This window comes from Branchiostoma floridae, chromosome 13 (genome assembly GCF_000003815.2).
Source record: "Branchiostoma floridae strain S238N-H82 chromosome 13, Bfl_VNyyK, whole genome shotgun sequence".
Taxonomy (NCBI): Eukaryota; Metazoa; Chordata; class Leptocardii; order Amphioxiformes; family Branchiostomatidae; genus Branchiostoma; species Branchiostoma floridae.
Window position 1 is genome coordinate 13,683,685 of NC_049991.1, and position 14,448 is coordinate 13,698,132.

At 43.6% G+C, this 14,448-nt stretch overlaps 2 protein-coding genes and 1 pseudogene across 2 annotated transcripts; all 3 read right to left on the minus strand.

Moving 5' to 3' along the window:
* Positions 1–17: 17 nt before the first annotated feature.
* On the minus strand, positions 18–6,757 carry LOC118428524 (CUB and sushi domain-containing protein 3-like). Its single transcript, XM_035838614.1, has 11 exons — positions 6,579–6,757; positions 5,074–5,140; positions 4,369–4,551; positions 3,716–3,888; positions 3,161–3,323; positions 2,647–2,841; positions 2,289–2,461; positions 1,684–1,843; positions 973–1,167; positions 466–638; positions 18–182 (listed from the first exon to the last, which is right to left on the minus strand). Exons 1-11 carry the CDS (start codon positions 6,648–6,650, stop codon positions 18–20), a joined length of 1,719 nt encoding a protein of 572 aa, XP_035694507.1. The 5' UTR covers positions 6,651–6,757.
* Positions 6,758–7,819: 1,062 nt separating this feature from the next.
* On the minus strand, positions 7,820–8,210 carry LOC118428419 (annotated as a pseudogene).
* Positions 8,211–10,821: 2,611 nt separating this feature from the next.
* Positions 10,822–14,360, minus strand: LOC118428680. The gene is made up of 4 exons (XM_035838795.1): positions 14,117–14,360; positions 13,707–13,984; positions 13,301–13,397; positions 10,822–12,838 (listed from the first exon to the last, which is right to left on the minus strand). Exons 1-4 carry the CDS (start codon positions 14,287–14,289, stop codon positions 11,761–11,763), a joined length of 1,626 nt encoding a protein of 541 aa, XP_035694688.1. The 5' UTR covers positions 14,290–14,360; the 3' UTR covers positions 10,822–11,760.
* Between the last annotated feature and the right edge of the window lie 88 nt (positions 14,361–14,448).

Here is a 14,448-nt window from a genome sequence, read left to right on the forward strand (position 1 = left end):
GACATTCATGAGTGATTCTAACCTCGATATTCGATCTTGAATCCATTGAACGCAGATGTGCTGTCTGACTTGAACCACATGTACAGCTCGTAAGAGGTGGTCTTGATGACGTCATTGCCCGAAAGGCTGGTGCCGCTGTACGAACCAATCACAGTTGCACTGCTATCCCCTCCGTCTCGTATCTGTTCAGAAATTATATAGTCTTTATAGTCTTTATCATATCGTCTTTATAATGTCTGGCAACACGACATACCATACGCTACACGCTGCTAGGAGCTGATTGAGCCTCTTCCCCTAGAGCATGTAGTCAATAGTCTCTAAATGGAGAAAACCATTCCTTTCAAAGAACTAGGATTAAGATGTTCTCTATTCTCATGATGTAGGGTGTTGGCCATCGAGCATTTGGGCTCACGACTAGCGGAAGAGCTGCTAGAGCGTGCTTTAATCACGTTATACGTCACCCACCTGTAGCACGTCATGTGTACTCTCGGTCTGGAAGGCCTTGACCGTCAGTTCTAGGTAGTTGCCAGGAGACACCGTCACGGTGTAGTAACAGTCCTGGTTATGGGGGTAGTGGTTGGGGTAGTTTGGAGACAGCATCGTACCTGACGGATCCTGCCAGTTGCCGCCGCACTCCGCTGAGTTTTAAAACATGACAAACATTAGTTTCCTGTTTCGTTAAGTGTAAGAAATAAGCTATTCCTATCACTATTGTACTACAATGGACGCTGACCACCCCCCTTTCTCTTAGCCTGCGCTGCTCAAAGTCGAAAAGATAACTGTGTAGAATGTAACAACAAACAAGTTGTGTCACGAAATTCAGAGAATGCAGAGTCCAGTACACACCCTGGGACACCCTTCTGCCGAGTGGCGTTTTACAAATCCTTCCCAGTCTGGAGATTGATAGTACCTATGATGGGGGTGCTGGGAGTGAGGATATTCACAAGTGACCGAGGTCGAAAATCTGCTCACCGTGGCAGCTAGGTGGCGCTGCGTCCCACACCCTTCTGTTGCCGGTGAGACAGGTGATAGTGGCGCTGCCGTGCATGGTGTAACCAGGGTTACACGTGTAGGTGATGGTGTCGCCTGCAGACAAGCCTGTCACAACTCTGCTGGAGTAGCTGGGAGTGCCAGGGTCGTCACACTGAAGCGTCGCAATGTCTCGTGCTGGGGCAATATACAAAGTTAATGTATAGACTAATGGTTTCCTACAAACTATAGTATCTACAGGAAGCATTCACTATAGGGAATATCCGTTTTTGACCTGTTTGTTTCTAGGAGATTTCAAAACTTGCCGATGAGCTACACCAAGCATTGCGTATTAAGCTAGACTGGATCATGTGATCACTTCTATTCTGCCCGTGCGGCACATTCATTGTTTTTAAAAAAAGATTCCCACTAATAAACATCAAAATTTATTGAACTATAGGCTTTTTTGTGAGGAACTTTGTGGCTTACCTCGTCCACGTGCAAGAGGTGGCGCCATGTCATGGAAAGCTCATTATCATAAATGTATTCTTTGGCGATCCCCGAGCCTCGCTCAATGTGACAGGGACGGTTTTCATGTGAATATCACGCGCGACCGTCTGTCGATCTTAAAATTGGTCAAACTTCCAGCGATCGCGCAGTACGCCTTAAGATCACCGACAATGTGACAGGGACCTTACAGAGAGCTATCTCTACCTTGATAGTCTATCTGGAACCCGCTGTAGTGAGTGGTGGAGTCTGTCTTGAACCACAGCCACATCTCGTAAGACGTGGTTTTGAGGATGTCGCCAACTGAAAGGCTGGTGCCACTGTACGAGCCAATCAGCGTCGCACTACTGTCTCCTCCGTCCCGAATCTTTGAGGGACGAAACAAAAAATCGTTAACTACTACATGCACAAACAATAAAGCAAGGATCTCAAACGACAAACATTCGTGAAAAACTTGTGTAGAATTTTTGCGAATTTTCTTCATGATTGTGAATTTTGGCCAATTATGTGTATACAGTTTCCTCCATAACAGGCTCTCTGGACGGGCAAAAGCACCCAATGCAAAAAGAAATTGTCAGTTTAAGTATGAACCAACAAGACAAAAAAAAAGAGAGCCTGCTATGGTTAGCGGTTTCCTGTCTATACACCTTTGGATCCGAGCCAATTCCAATTTTGCAAACTTTTGCATTCTGATAGGCTCTGGTTACAGCATCTTCCGTCTCACCGTATGGCATACTACAAATACAATAGCTGCGGGACACACACCAAGACACACGGACTGAAAATAGCCAGACAATGTATTCGTCACCCACCTGTAGAACGTCATGTGTACTCTCAGTTCGGAAGGCCCTGACAGTCAGTTCCAGATAGTTACCTGGATCTGCTGCGATGGTGTAGTAACAGTTCTGGTTATGGGGGTAGTCATTGGGGTAGTTTGGAGACAGGAGAGTACCGGATGGGTCGGAAAAGTGACCACCACATTCCGCTGCAAAAAACAAAAAAAATAGGACAACCATTCAATCTCATGAGAGTAACAGAAAGATACCATGTTGTTAAATATGATAAGGTGTGCCGGGCGTCCCATCTTGGCTTTACTTGCAGATATCTAAAACAGATACTAATATTGTCTACTCTAATTTACTACTAAACATTTTTAGAAAGGTGTCTCACCGGCACAGGTTGGCGGAGAGTCGCTCCACACCCTGTTATCCCCGGGTAGACACATGATGGCCTGCGGTCCCTGCAGCACGTAGCCCGGGTCGCAGGTGTAGAAGATGAAGTCACCCTCGAGCATGCCCGTCACAACCTGTGTCCCGTGCGCCAGCGTCCCGGGGTCATCACACTCACGCGTACTCAGGTCATAGTCTACACGTGGTCACAGATTAGAAATCATCATCATATTTTGATGTAATTTAGAAATAAACAGTTTCAAAATGTTCCACCTCTGATCTTGAGGTGAGGTCAATTAAAAAGTAGGCTGAGAATTACGTTTGACCATTATACAGCATGAAAACAACGCTATTGTGTGCATCACTATCTGGCTACGAAGGACCACAACTACAACTCCTCTCGCCTGCTGAAATCGTTCCCTCGTCTACGGATGCAATTCAAAAATTTATATTGTAGCTATGGTCCTCCGTAGCAAGCCAATCAGACGAGTGTGAATGCTGCTTTGTTGACTTACGTTCGTAGTCTACGATGAAACCTGCGTCGTTTCTAGACGAATCTGAAGTGAACCTTAGGAAGAGTTGTGTGGAGATGCTGTAGTACTGCCGGGCATTGTCATCACCTGCGCCGCCCGAGTAGGAGCGCACCGCGCCAGAAGACGTGTCGGCCCCATTATACACCTGTGTATTTAATTGTACTTTCTACAGATTAATCAGCTAACTTGTTCTCGACTTTGACTACAGCAAATCTCTAGAAGCTGTGGATTGATGTAATAATAATCTTTATTGACACGACAAAAGTACAGCGACATTCGTAAGGTCTACATGTATGTGTGTGCCATTTGGCATTCTAGTTGAGCTTTTATCATCAAGTCATGTTATGTCGGGATCCCTCCCCCCCCCCCGAATGTTTGAAACACGCTAGCAGATGAAATGTATATTTTCTGTTACAATAGATAAATGATAAAATGGTATGTGGATAGATGTCAGCAAGATTATCAAAAGATCGATTGTGGGTCGCCTAGTGGCGTTTTATGGTACTACAGTAGAACCTTTGGTTTCTATCGGCTTACCCTGAGGACGTCATAGCTGTCCTCCGTGCTGAAACTGACCACTCGGATGAGGATCCCCGTTCCCTGCGGCGCGGACAGCGTGTACGTACACGTGACGTCATTGGGATAGTTCCCCGGATGTCCCGGGGAGTACAGCTTACCACGTGGGGCGGTGTAGAGGCCGCTGCACTCCTCTGGAAAATCAGAGTATAGGTAAGAAAACGCATTTTCAATGATGGCAATATGGACAAATACAAATTCAACACACCAATATCAATCATGACTGATGACCGATAATCGTTTCTACGTGACTTCAGAGCTTGTAAACACAGATAGATACCGCCATGTTGGTGGGTCGGATGGATCCAAGATGGCGACGAACGTACAGTCGGAATCATTACTTCATCCACAAGGGAGCATGTGCGTGTGTGTGTGCGCGCGCGTACGTCTGTATGTATGTGTCAATGCGTGTGTGTGTGACAGTCGGTGTGTGCATGCGTGTGCGTTTGTGTGTGTGCGTGTATCTGTCTGCCTGAGTTTGCGCACTCATATTTTAGACATTCCTAACTCAATAAGCTACAGATATTATCATATTTGGTGTGTAGGTAGGTGTCGGCAAAAGAAAAGAGACGTTAAATTCTATTCTAGTGCTCTAGTGTTTTTCCTAAACTCACGGACGCATGTCGGCATGGGATCGCTCCATCCGCCGTTGTCCGTCCCGCCCAGACACGTGATCTGGTCCACTCCGTCCAGCCGGTAGCCGGAGAGACAGGCTATGCTGACCGTGTCGCTCACCGCCAGGCCACCGTTCAGGGTTACCGTGCCATGCACCAGCACGGTAGGCGGGGTACAAAGGCCTGGCAGGAGAGAACACAAGCTCTTAAGCAGGCTCTACATACGAGTCGGGCTTTTTTTCTGATGGCATAGAGTTTTATTGCATGCACTCGAGCCAGCTCAGATGCTGAGGGCAATACGGAATTATTTTGCCATAAAAAGTTTTAAAAAACCCAAACTGCCAGATTTGTAGATACTGCTAAGGCGGCTTATAGAACACAACAAAAGACGACACCGTAGGGTATTACAGTAGAGAAGGAAGCTATGAGAGGAAAGTAATTGTAACCTTTCATTAAAGATGCTAGCAACTTGGTAATTAAATATTTTTCATACATGACGGTAACGTAACTTATATACTGTAACTGATAATGTTTGTATCTCTTTATGTAGGATACAGTAGCCTTGTAGCATTGTTGACTAGTTAATGTTGTCGTCATATATTTTACAATGTACCATTGTCGATTAATAAAGTGTCAGTCATTGATTCTTTCATACATACAATTAGCGCCGCCAGGCGGCAAGGAAACGTAACACAGAACACCTACCTTGTTGCCCTAAAATATTGTCCAAATCTCCCACTTGAAATTGGCGTTTGGCAACTGACCCAGGCTCCTGAGGATGTGAAGACAAAGTTTTGAATGTTCTTATGCAATCTGGATTTCTACGCATGTAGAAAGCGAACTAGGGACATGTATATGAAATGCGCTACAGATTGCTCAACGAATTCCACAAAATTAAATGAAGAACGCACCATTTTACTTTGTGTGTTTTGACGTCATTAGAACCATACATCTTACATCATATCAAACTTATGGAATCAAGGGTCACAGATTCAAGTTTGGTCGCTGTATGATAGCTGATCGATTGCTGTCAAGTGGAAAGGGATACTCACCAAGCAGAGGTTAGACTCCGGCTGTTTTTAAACCTTTTTTTAGTCGTTTTATCGGGCTTTCTATTTTGTAAAGTATTGTAATATTGCATTGTGATATTGTTTAGACCATACAAGATACAATACAAAATAGAAAAACCGATAAAAACGACTAAAACGGTTTTAAAAAACAGTCGGAGCCTAACATCTGCTTGGAGAGTAGAAATGGAGCCTTAGCTACTAACATAACAAGTTGACGGCCGCAAGTTGCAGCTCGTTATCTTTACATGATTGACCTGTTGGCAAACCAAGACGGATATGTCTTTCCGCTATCCCACGTACTGAGTAATGTCACAGGGGCAACGCGGTACTGACTACTACTGTACGGGCCCCGCCCACGTGTACACCGTGAGAACATAAACACATGCACCGGTAACATCACAGTTAGAATGGCGATAGACACACCAATAGGTAAATATAGACAGGATATGGGGATAGTTTGACCGATAATGACTGGAGAAAACAAGTCACAAGCCCCCGGGCTTTCAAGCACGTAGAAAATTGTAAAAATTCCGCTACCCAAAATCATATTTCACTAAAACAAACGTGTAGGCTTAGAAAAGCTCAAACGCTCGTATCATTGTGCCAATATATACTCTTAAGATATCCTCATTGTATTTCACACTGAACCGAAGTGAAGCATATCAATACAGACTGTCTAGCAATATGGTACATCACGGGCATACTTTTTATTCTAAATTAACTCGGTTATTTATATGTGTCATGAAGTAATAAAAAGCCCAAGTAGAACAAGAATAGCACACCCACACGGGAACACAAAACAGAGCGTTTTCAGCAAATAAGTTGTAGCTTTTATGCTCCTATTTACAATATAGCGCTGAAATTGTTCGAGTTCAAAAAGAATACCGTGGGTGATAAGGCAAGTTCTAGACACGGTGCACGGTTTGCCTGACCTCGATGGACAACTGTATACTTAATATACTTAAAAGTAGCTCATATCCCTACACGGGCGGATTTCAATCGAGACTTACCCTTTTAGAACTTTGTAACTGGCCTGTTTGCTTTACGGCCCTTTCGCCAATTCACCCCTTGCCTGTTTTTTTCTAGCACTGTTTAAGAATAATCGAACAGACGAAAGAATGGCGTAATGGCACACGTTACCTTTCTTTGCAGTTTCGCCTCGGTGGAGCACAGTATGGAGAGTATGAATAAGACGAACCCGTGCGTCTCCATGCTTGCAGTAAAATAAAGTACACGTCAACACGAGAACGAAGACCTCGTATTCGGAGCCTAAGTCACGTGGGTCTGGGCACTGCCCACGCCTCGTGTCTTGTCTTCGTGCGATGCAACTGTGATGCCTGATGACCCAAATGGCAGCGTTTTTCATGCGCTTTTGATGAATTTGCGTCATCGGAGATTGCGAAAATGTTATCACATGGAATTTTCTATTTCCATTTTTCACAAACATGAAGAGTTTATCTTCCCTGCCAAATATGCCGTTATCCTGGGAAAGTTCGTTTTTTCTAAGCAGCTTCGATGAAAGAATGTTAAAAATGATTCGGGTCCAAAATTAAAATTTCACTACATATTCTACCCAAAATGAAGAGGCAGCAGACGATACCAATAAGTTTATCAGAAAGAAGCAGGAAACGGCTTTCCACCGCATTAAGTTTCGGGTCCTACGTTTCTTAGCGGAACTTTAGTCCTTCGGCCTGAGGGTGTCCGTCAAACTCCGAGATCGTAAAAAAACTCCGGTCCGATACCTTATGCTCCTTGGAAGATTCTGACAAAAGACGCCCTTGCAGTTCCAGAGAAAACTGCTGAGGGGCCCATACATACGTCGTCTCTTTTTTTACATCACAAGCTGTCACCAAAACATCAAGACCATAGCATGTCCAAGTCAAAAGATTTTTAAAAAATGGAAGTTCTGATGCAGTACGAAGATCACATACTAGGAGGCCCAAATTGAGCCAGACCTTCGTTTTCCAACATATATATCTACATACCAAATATCATCATAATCCATCAACAGGTTATTGAGCCATGCTGACTACAGAAATCCGGAAACACAAACGGAGACACAGACACACACACGGACAAACCCAAAACGATATCTCCATTTTCATTGAGATAATTAGGTTAGTGAAAGCAAAGCGCCAGTTCTGAACGCGGTTTTCAGCAAACAACTTCCTACTAAGAGACCTTTCAAATGGTACCAGGGTTGGCCTTTTTCAAGAAACTTTTCACTAACCCTAAGAGGGGCTTAAACTTCAAAAACTCATGTCTCGCCAACAAAGCACCAGATCCGTTACATGGGCAGCATGTACCCGTGTAACTTTGCTTGATCAATGCATGAATTGACAGATAATCCTCACGGTTTTAGTATTCCTGACGTGACGGGCTCAACTTTTCCCCGACGTCTTCTTGGGCAGCAGCTGAGGCTCGATGCTGGGCACCACTCCGCCCAGGGCGATGGTCACTCCAGACAGCAGCTTGTTCAGTTCCTCGTCGTTTTGCGTTGCAGATGGCCAGTTAACTGGCCATCTAGTTGTAGGTGACGGGATGATTCTTTTTGTTGTCGCGGGCAGCGTTACCGGCCATCTCTAGCACATCGGCGGCGAGGTACTCCAGCACGGCCGCCAGGTACACTGGGGCGCCCGCTCCAATCCGCTCGGCGTAGTTGCCATTCCGCAGGAAGCGGTGGACACACCCCACCGGAAGCTGTGGACCGGCTCTCGCAGACCTAGTCCTGGCTTTCGATCGGATTTTGCCACCTTTTCCCCGTCCGGACATGTTGCAATGTTATCCTATTACAACGTTATAACTTGCAACAAAGACAAAAGAGCTGAAGCTTTGACGATGGATCTTTGGGAGCATTTCCACATGTAGACGTGTTGTGAGGAGTACCAGGTCCACAACTGATGGCTAATCAGTGGTTGTTACACCTGTCGGGACCGAACCAAGTAACATTATAGGCAGATATGTCGAAATATTCGAATACCAACAAAGGGGTGACAAAATTTGAGGCCAGTTTGTTTCAATCTTATTTTGTTGCCATTTTGTTGTTGCACTTTACAAGGTGAAATTTTGGCATAAAGGTCTTTGGATGAAATTGAAAACTGAAAGTGACTGGAGCCAAATGTAATAGATTGTTTTCGCCCATTTATTACCTTCGCCAAGAAGGTCATGTTGTGGTTAGAAAATTTTTTTGTGTCCCAGTATATAGGTCAATCTCAAATAACTTTGGTAGCTGAGGATGGAATGACGCGATATTTGGTATTTGAGTTGCGGTTGCGTATAGCAAGGTTTTGTACGAAAATGGTACTGTTGGCGCTTTCTGTCGTGAGTGCAGCGGGGTGAGTGTGTGTGTGTGTGTATTTGCGTACAAGATAACTTTTGACGCTGTGGATCGTTTTGCATTATATTTGGTAATTATTTAGGGGTTTGGAAAACGACGGTCAAGTTCGATAATGGGCATCCTGGCGACAAGTTGCGGTACTGCAGCGGAGCGTCGAAGTTGGCGTTAAAGTTATCCTGAAGTGGCAGGTTGAGGATTTTTGGCTAGTGGATACGTCTTTGGGTAGGGAGTAAATCGTGTAAGTTTGGGCCCCCTGGCGGCTTGTTTTGAACTGCAGTGGGCGATTTTGTTGTTATCTTTGAAAGAGAGTAAATCAAGCAGTGGTTGGTGGATTTGCATTATTTTTGGTAAGTACATACCTTAGGTAATGATTAAAATCCTGAAATGTATTGTATGCAAATCAGGGCTTAATTTACATGATAATTAGAAGAATGTGTAAATCCTTCAATTGACCTCTTTTCTGGACAGTCAGTGCTCAGTGTTTAGATACATCTGTGGTGCAGATTTGTGTTGTTCATGACATATTTGTGTCATCAAAACATAGATGTTATTGTTGCTAACACATTGTTTATTAGTTCTCACTTTGCAAGTTCCATGTTGTTTGTTTGTGCACTATGGGAAAGGGGTTTCTCCATTTTGATGTCAAGGGGTGTTTTTCCGGGCCTTATATTGGTGATGCTTACATGTATGTGGCAGGGAAAAGTGGAAGCTTGGTGGTTTGTGGCCTTTTCATTACCTTCGCCAAGAAGATTAAACTTTTGGTTAAGGCTTAAGCCATAGTGTTAGGTGAGTCTTTATGTAGGTCAACAGTATAACTGGAGAACTGATTGATGGATCTTCATGATACTTGGTATTGAGTAGCGGTCACAGAAACAAAGGTTGAGTTTGAAAATGGTTAGCCCGGTATCTTTCGTCGGTACTGCAGCGGGCTCAGTGTGTGAGTGTGTGTGTGTGCGGATAACATAACTTGAGAAGCTATAAAACCTTTAAGTCATTGATAAAGTCATTCTCCATAAACGAACATTGAATGTTTGGCGAAGGTATGTTTTCTATTGTTTTGTCTGTGTATTTATCTGCAAAGAACACCTGTTGAACTTGTTCAGCTGTATTTGCAAAACTTACTTGATTAAATTGAAGGTGGTTACTGGAAATTCAGTTCCTCTGGCTTGAAATGAAGATATTTGGATACCTTACACAACAAATAAATTTCTATCCATTTCTGAAAAAAAAAGGTTTGACTATTCACCTGAAACAGTCAATTGGTGCATGGGGCCGGGGAGGTACAGGTAGTTGTACTTAAATATACTATATTGTATCGTCTATTACATTCAAGAAAGACGCATGCTGTATCAGCAAATCAATCAACCTTTATTCACATCAACATGCCGTACAGATAGCTTACTTTTACAAGGCAAGAAAAAATCAAAGTCACTATAAAAGTCTTCAAATGTCCAAACTTTTTCGTTCTTTACCTAAAACATTTTACGCGTAATTACGCAAATTTATTTTGATATACATGTAAATATAATGTCAAAACAACATATTTACTGTCATGGTACTTATAATGAAAAAAACTGCCTTTTTTCTAGAAAGTTATTTCGAAGTGTAGCATGAACTGATGAGACTTTGAACGGAAACGTTTTTCTTTCAGACTTTCAAAAACGCTTGGTCTGTTATTCGATGTTGCTATACATTTGTTAATTTCTTGCTGATTTTTTAAAATACTTCTACTCTTACTGTACAAGCTTTTATGCAATTTTAATTAAGCACAAGCAATATTTACAAGCAGTAATTGTGTAGTCTTCATCGGTACTGTTACATCACCGTGGTGGGCAGGCTTGGATGCCTCCTGTGCTCTATATGGACCGGGAAAAGGGTGTTCTTCTATTACCGAAGAAAGTTTTTTAGACGACCAAAATCCTTTCAAGTGACACAAGTGATATATATTAATTAATCTTAAGCTTTCTTTGTTAAGATCAAACCTAACAATCGACCTTTTAGGCAGTCAAAATATGACATGGTTATGTAGTACATCTGCAGGTTGCTAGTTGGGCATGTTTCAAATACGTAACGCATATACATGGTAACATTATTCAACAGTATTCATTAAACATCATAAAATCTACACATGGTAAATATACAAATATACTATGTACAAAGTATTATCAAAGTAGTACATTTACTGATGACGAAAGAGGAGACATCATGATATATATATATCCTGGACTAAATCACTAATATCTCACATCAAATTAAAACATATCAAACAGTCATGGTGGAACGATCAGTTCAACATTTTGCCATGACTCCTGAGATGACCAGACCAATTTTTTCATCCTTGAGTGCTCATGGAAACCTCATTGATTTTTCCGTTCATCATAGGAACAAACGGCTGTTTTCATACTTGACTTCTAATTAAGCACACGCAATATTTACAAGCAGTAGTTTGTGTCTGTCTGACTAAAATCTCATCAAGTGACAAAATGACATCATTGCGCAGCTATTTAGTTTCTTTGTTATGCATAATTGTTACTTAACTTTCATCATCATCATCCGGTCACCATCATCTATTTTAGGCAGTGAAAAATCCAACTTGGTGATTTAACACACCAAGTCCTGAAAGATGTTGCTATCTTAAAATATTTCAAGGACAACACACACAATAAAAATGTTGACATTTAGCATCTATAAGATAGGTAAATGTACTTTACAAAGACTTTTGAAAACCAAAATATTTACCGATAAGAAAGACACATCTTAGATTTTTGACAAAATTGATAAGTTAGATTACACACATAAACACACGCAAAAATGAAATGATCAATTCAACGTTATGCCATGACTCCAGAGATGACCACGCCACATTTGAGTGCTCCTTGAGAGCTCACTGAGCTTTCCTTCCCTCAGGAGAACAAATAGTTCTTTTAATCTTTGTCTTCAAATGTCAATCAGCACAGTAGTTTTACACAGCAGTACAATGTTTTCTTACACAGCGCAGTTGACACATGTCCACGTGTCATTCCTGGAAGGGCTGACAGGCAGACAGTTGACGTGAAAGATCCTCCGACATGCCTCGCATGTCTGCATCCTTCCCAGACGCTCCCCCTGGTCACAGTGGCAGATCAGCGAGATTTGCTGTGCCTTGGTTGGACCGACCTTCCTGTAGCTGATCAGACGTGGAAACGGTGTGAGTTTCCCGAGTTTGAAGCACGTCTCCAAATGGCTCCTCATCTTCCTGACGTCATACACAACCCTGCTCACGTCTTGCCTATCTGCGATGTCCACTGCCCAGGCGATGGCGAACAGCCCACAATCAAAGATGTTCTCCTGACGCTGTACGTCCGGTAAGATGACGGTCAGGACGTTTCTCGTTTGGTCAGCAAACGCGGCGTACGACTGGTAAAGCTGGATCTGCAGAGATGGAGTCATGGCAACGCCGAGGCTGTCATACAGGCGAACCTGTCCGTCTGCACAACACGAGAGAACCCAGTGCTGACTGCTATTGTGGTGGATTTGTAGCCCCTTTCCTGTCATCTTGGCAAATCCGTCCTCACAGTGACCAACCGCAGGCGCCTCTATCCCTTGCAGTGCCGGATACTGTCGGCGGAGCAGCATCTGGGCAGCCTGGATATGGTCATCTGTCAGCATCTCGCCAAATGCCAGAACCACTCGGTCACGAGCGCTTAGCTTGACACCTGGCCATTCCACCTTAGGCTCCTCAGAATGATCAACACGATCGTGCAGAGCAGAACATGCTCCTTTGGTTGACGTCTTGTCACTTTTCTTCTCCTTGGATCGGATGAACTTTATTTTTCCGGCTTGTTTGGCTAGATGACTTTCCTGGGTGTCCTCCTCTTTTGACGGGTGGCTGCATGCCGCCACCACTGGCACCTTGTCCTCAGTGTGGATCGCTTGACTACCGTCGTCTGTGCAGACGTTCGGGGAGGCAGGGAGGACCTTGATGGTGCGGTGGCGAGCATGAAGTTTCACTGCTGCAGGATCGGGAACGTCTCTGACAGTCGGCACAAACTCGGGCTCTGTCGGGAGGTCCGCGTCCTTCTCCCTGTAAAAACAAAAGTGTTAGCTTCTTGCTTTTTTCGATAAGCAAAATGAAGAGTGAACCGCGGCTTAACGGTACCCTGGGAGGCCCCACGTAATTCCGTGAATGGCAAGCGATAGTTGAGGCCAGCTGGATCGTCGGGCGGGCGGATGTTAGCAGTTTGGTTTTCCCAGGGTACTTAACCGCCGTCCTAAGGACTGTAACCCTTGTCAGGTGACACAGCGACACAGCGGAGATTCGAACTCGTGGCTTCTTGGTACAGAGACATAGAAGTTCTAGAGTTCTTAAGAACCTTTTGAGTTGAGTGACTATGCAAACACACACATACACGCACAAAACACACGTCCAAAGGGTACAAAAATATAACCTACTTGTTGAAGGTAATTTTCGTGCCATAAAAAGCACTCCATGCATTATTGAGGACATCATGCTCAAGTAGCTTTTCTTGTAAGATTCTGTACTTACTTGAGGTTAAAGAGCGACTGTCTCTTCAGCCACAGTTTCTCCACTTTAATCTCCACCTCGACCAAGCTGTTGTTAAGCGTCTCCATGATGTCGTGATCTGTGTCAATGTAAATGTTTTAGATCTGTTTATTCAAATGTAGCAAACAAATAATGATGATGAACAATAAACAAACAATTCGACCTAACGACAGTGTGCAAAATAAAAAGTGAAAACCAGCTGGCAAGAGGAAACAAAGGATCCCAGGGACGATAAAAATGATAGAAATTTACTAGTAACTTTATAGAAAGAGTTTAAAGGGATGATACAGTTATCAAGCAAGTATTTCAGTAACCAGTCTGTAACAAAATCAAGACCTAAAAAATTACTATTTGGTTGTGTACTATCTGTGAAACAAGACTGCACTACCTGTGACTGGTGCTTTCCAGAAGCCGAAGAATGCCGTGAAGCGTTCCCACAACCCCTGGATGAAGTACCGGTCCTCTTCAGGCATGTCGTGGTTCCGCACATCGGGAAGAGCGCTGTCGATGATCGCCATGTAGATGTTCATCAGCATCAGGAAGATTATGCAAATGAAAGCGAAGAAGTAGATGGGGCCAAGGATGGGGGCGGCCTCCCGTAGCTGGTAGAAGTTGAAGCTTCCAAGAGACATCTGGAACAATGTGGAGAAGGACTTGCTGATGGCGCTGGAAAAAAAAAATCAAGTCATTGTAATGAGTGTTTTGACTTCCAAGCACCCACAATCCCCGCACTTCTTTTAAAAATGAGAAATCTTTTTTTTGTAACCACAATATACAAGAATGTCATTGTTTTCTTACCTGTACTCTGTCACAGCAAGGCCGAACATGAGATATGCGTAGACTCCGAAAGCTGACATCCAAAAGAAAAAGTAGAAGATGAAGGAGGAGAACTCCACCGCCATCCCTCGGATCATGGCCGTCAGCTTGGCGATGAATGGGTTGAACCTCAACAGTCGGAGGAACTTCAACATGTTGACAAACGACAAGAAGGCCAGGAACCAGCCGTAAACCTGGCTTATGTTCACCGCAGATCGGAAGTGGTGGACTTCATCTTGAAAAGAATTGCATATCATAAAGTACAGCACTAATTATAAATGGTGACCTTGTAAAACAGTGTGAGGATTTGGTAT

Coding starts and splice junctions, on each gene's coding strand:
- LOC118428524 (XM_035838614.1), bottom strand. CDS start 6,650: ATGGAGACGCACGGGTTCGTCTTATTCATACTCTCCATACTGTGCTCC. Junction 5,141..6,578: donor AGGCGAAACTGCAAAGAAAG/GTAACGTGTGCC, acceptor TCACATCCTCAG/GAGCCTGGGTCAGTTGCCAA. Junction 3,889..4,368: donor TCCCATGCCGACATGCGTCC/GTGAGTTTAGGA, acceptor CTGATTTTCCAG/AGGAGTGCAGCGGCCTCTAC.
- LOC118428680 (XM_035838795.1), bottom strand. CDS start 14,289: ATGTTGAAGTTCCTCCGACTGTTGAGGTTCAACCCATTCATCGCCAAG. Junction 13,985..14,116: donor CTTGCTGTGACAGAGTACAG/GTAAGAAAACAA, acceptor TTTTTTTTCCAG/CGCCATCAGCAAGTCCTTCT. Junction 12,839..13,300: donor CAGTCGCTCTTTAACCTCAA/GTAAGTACAGAA, acceptor TTGTTTTTACAG/GGAGAAGGACGCGGACCTCC.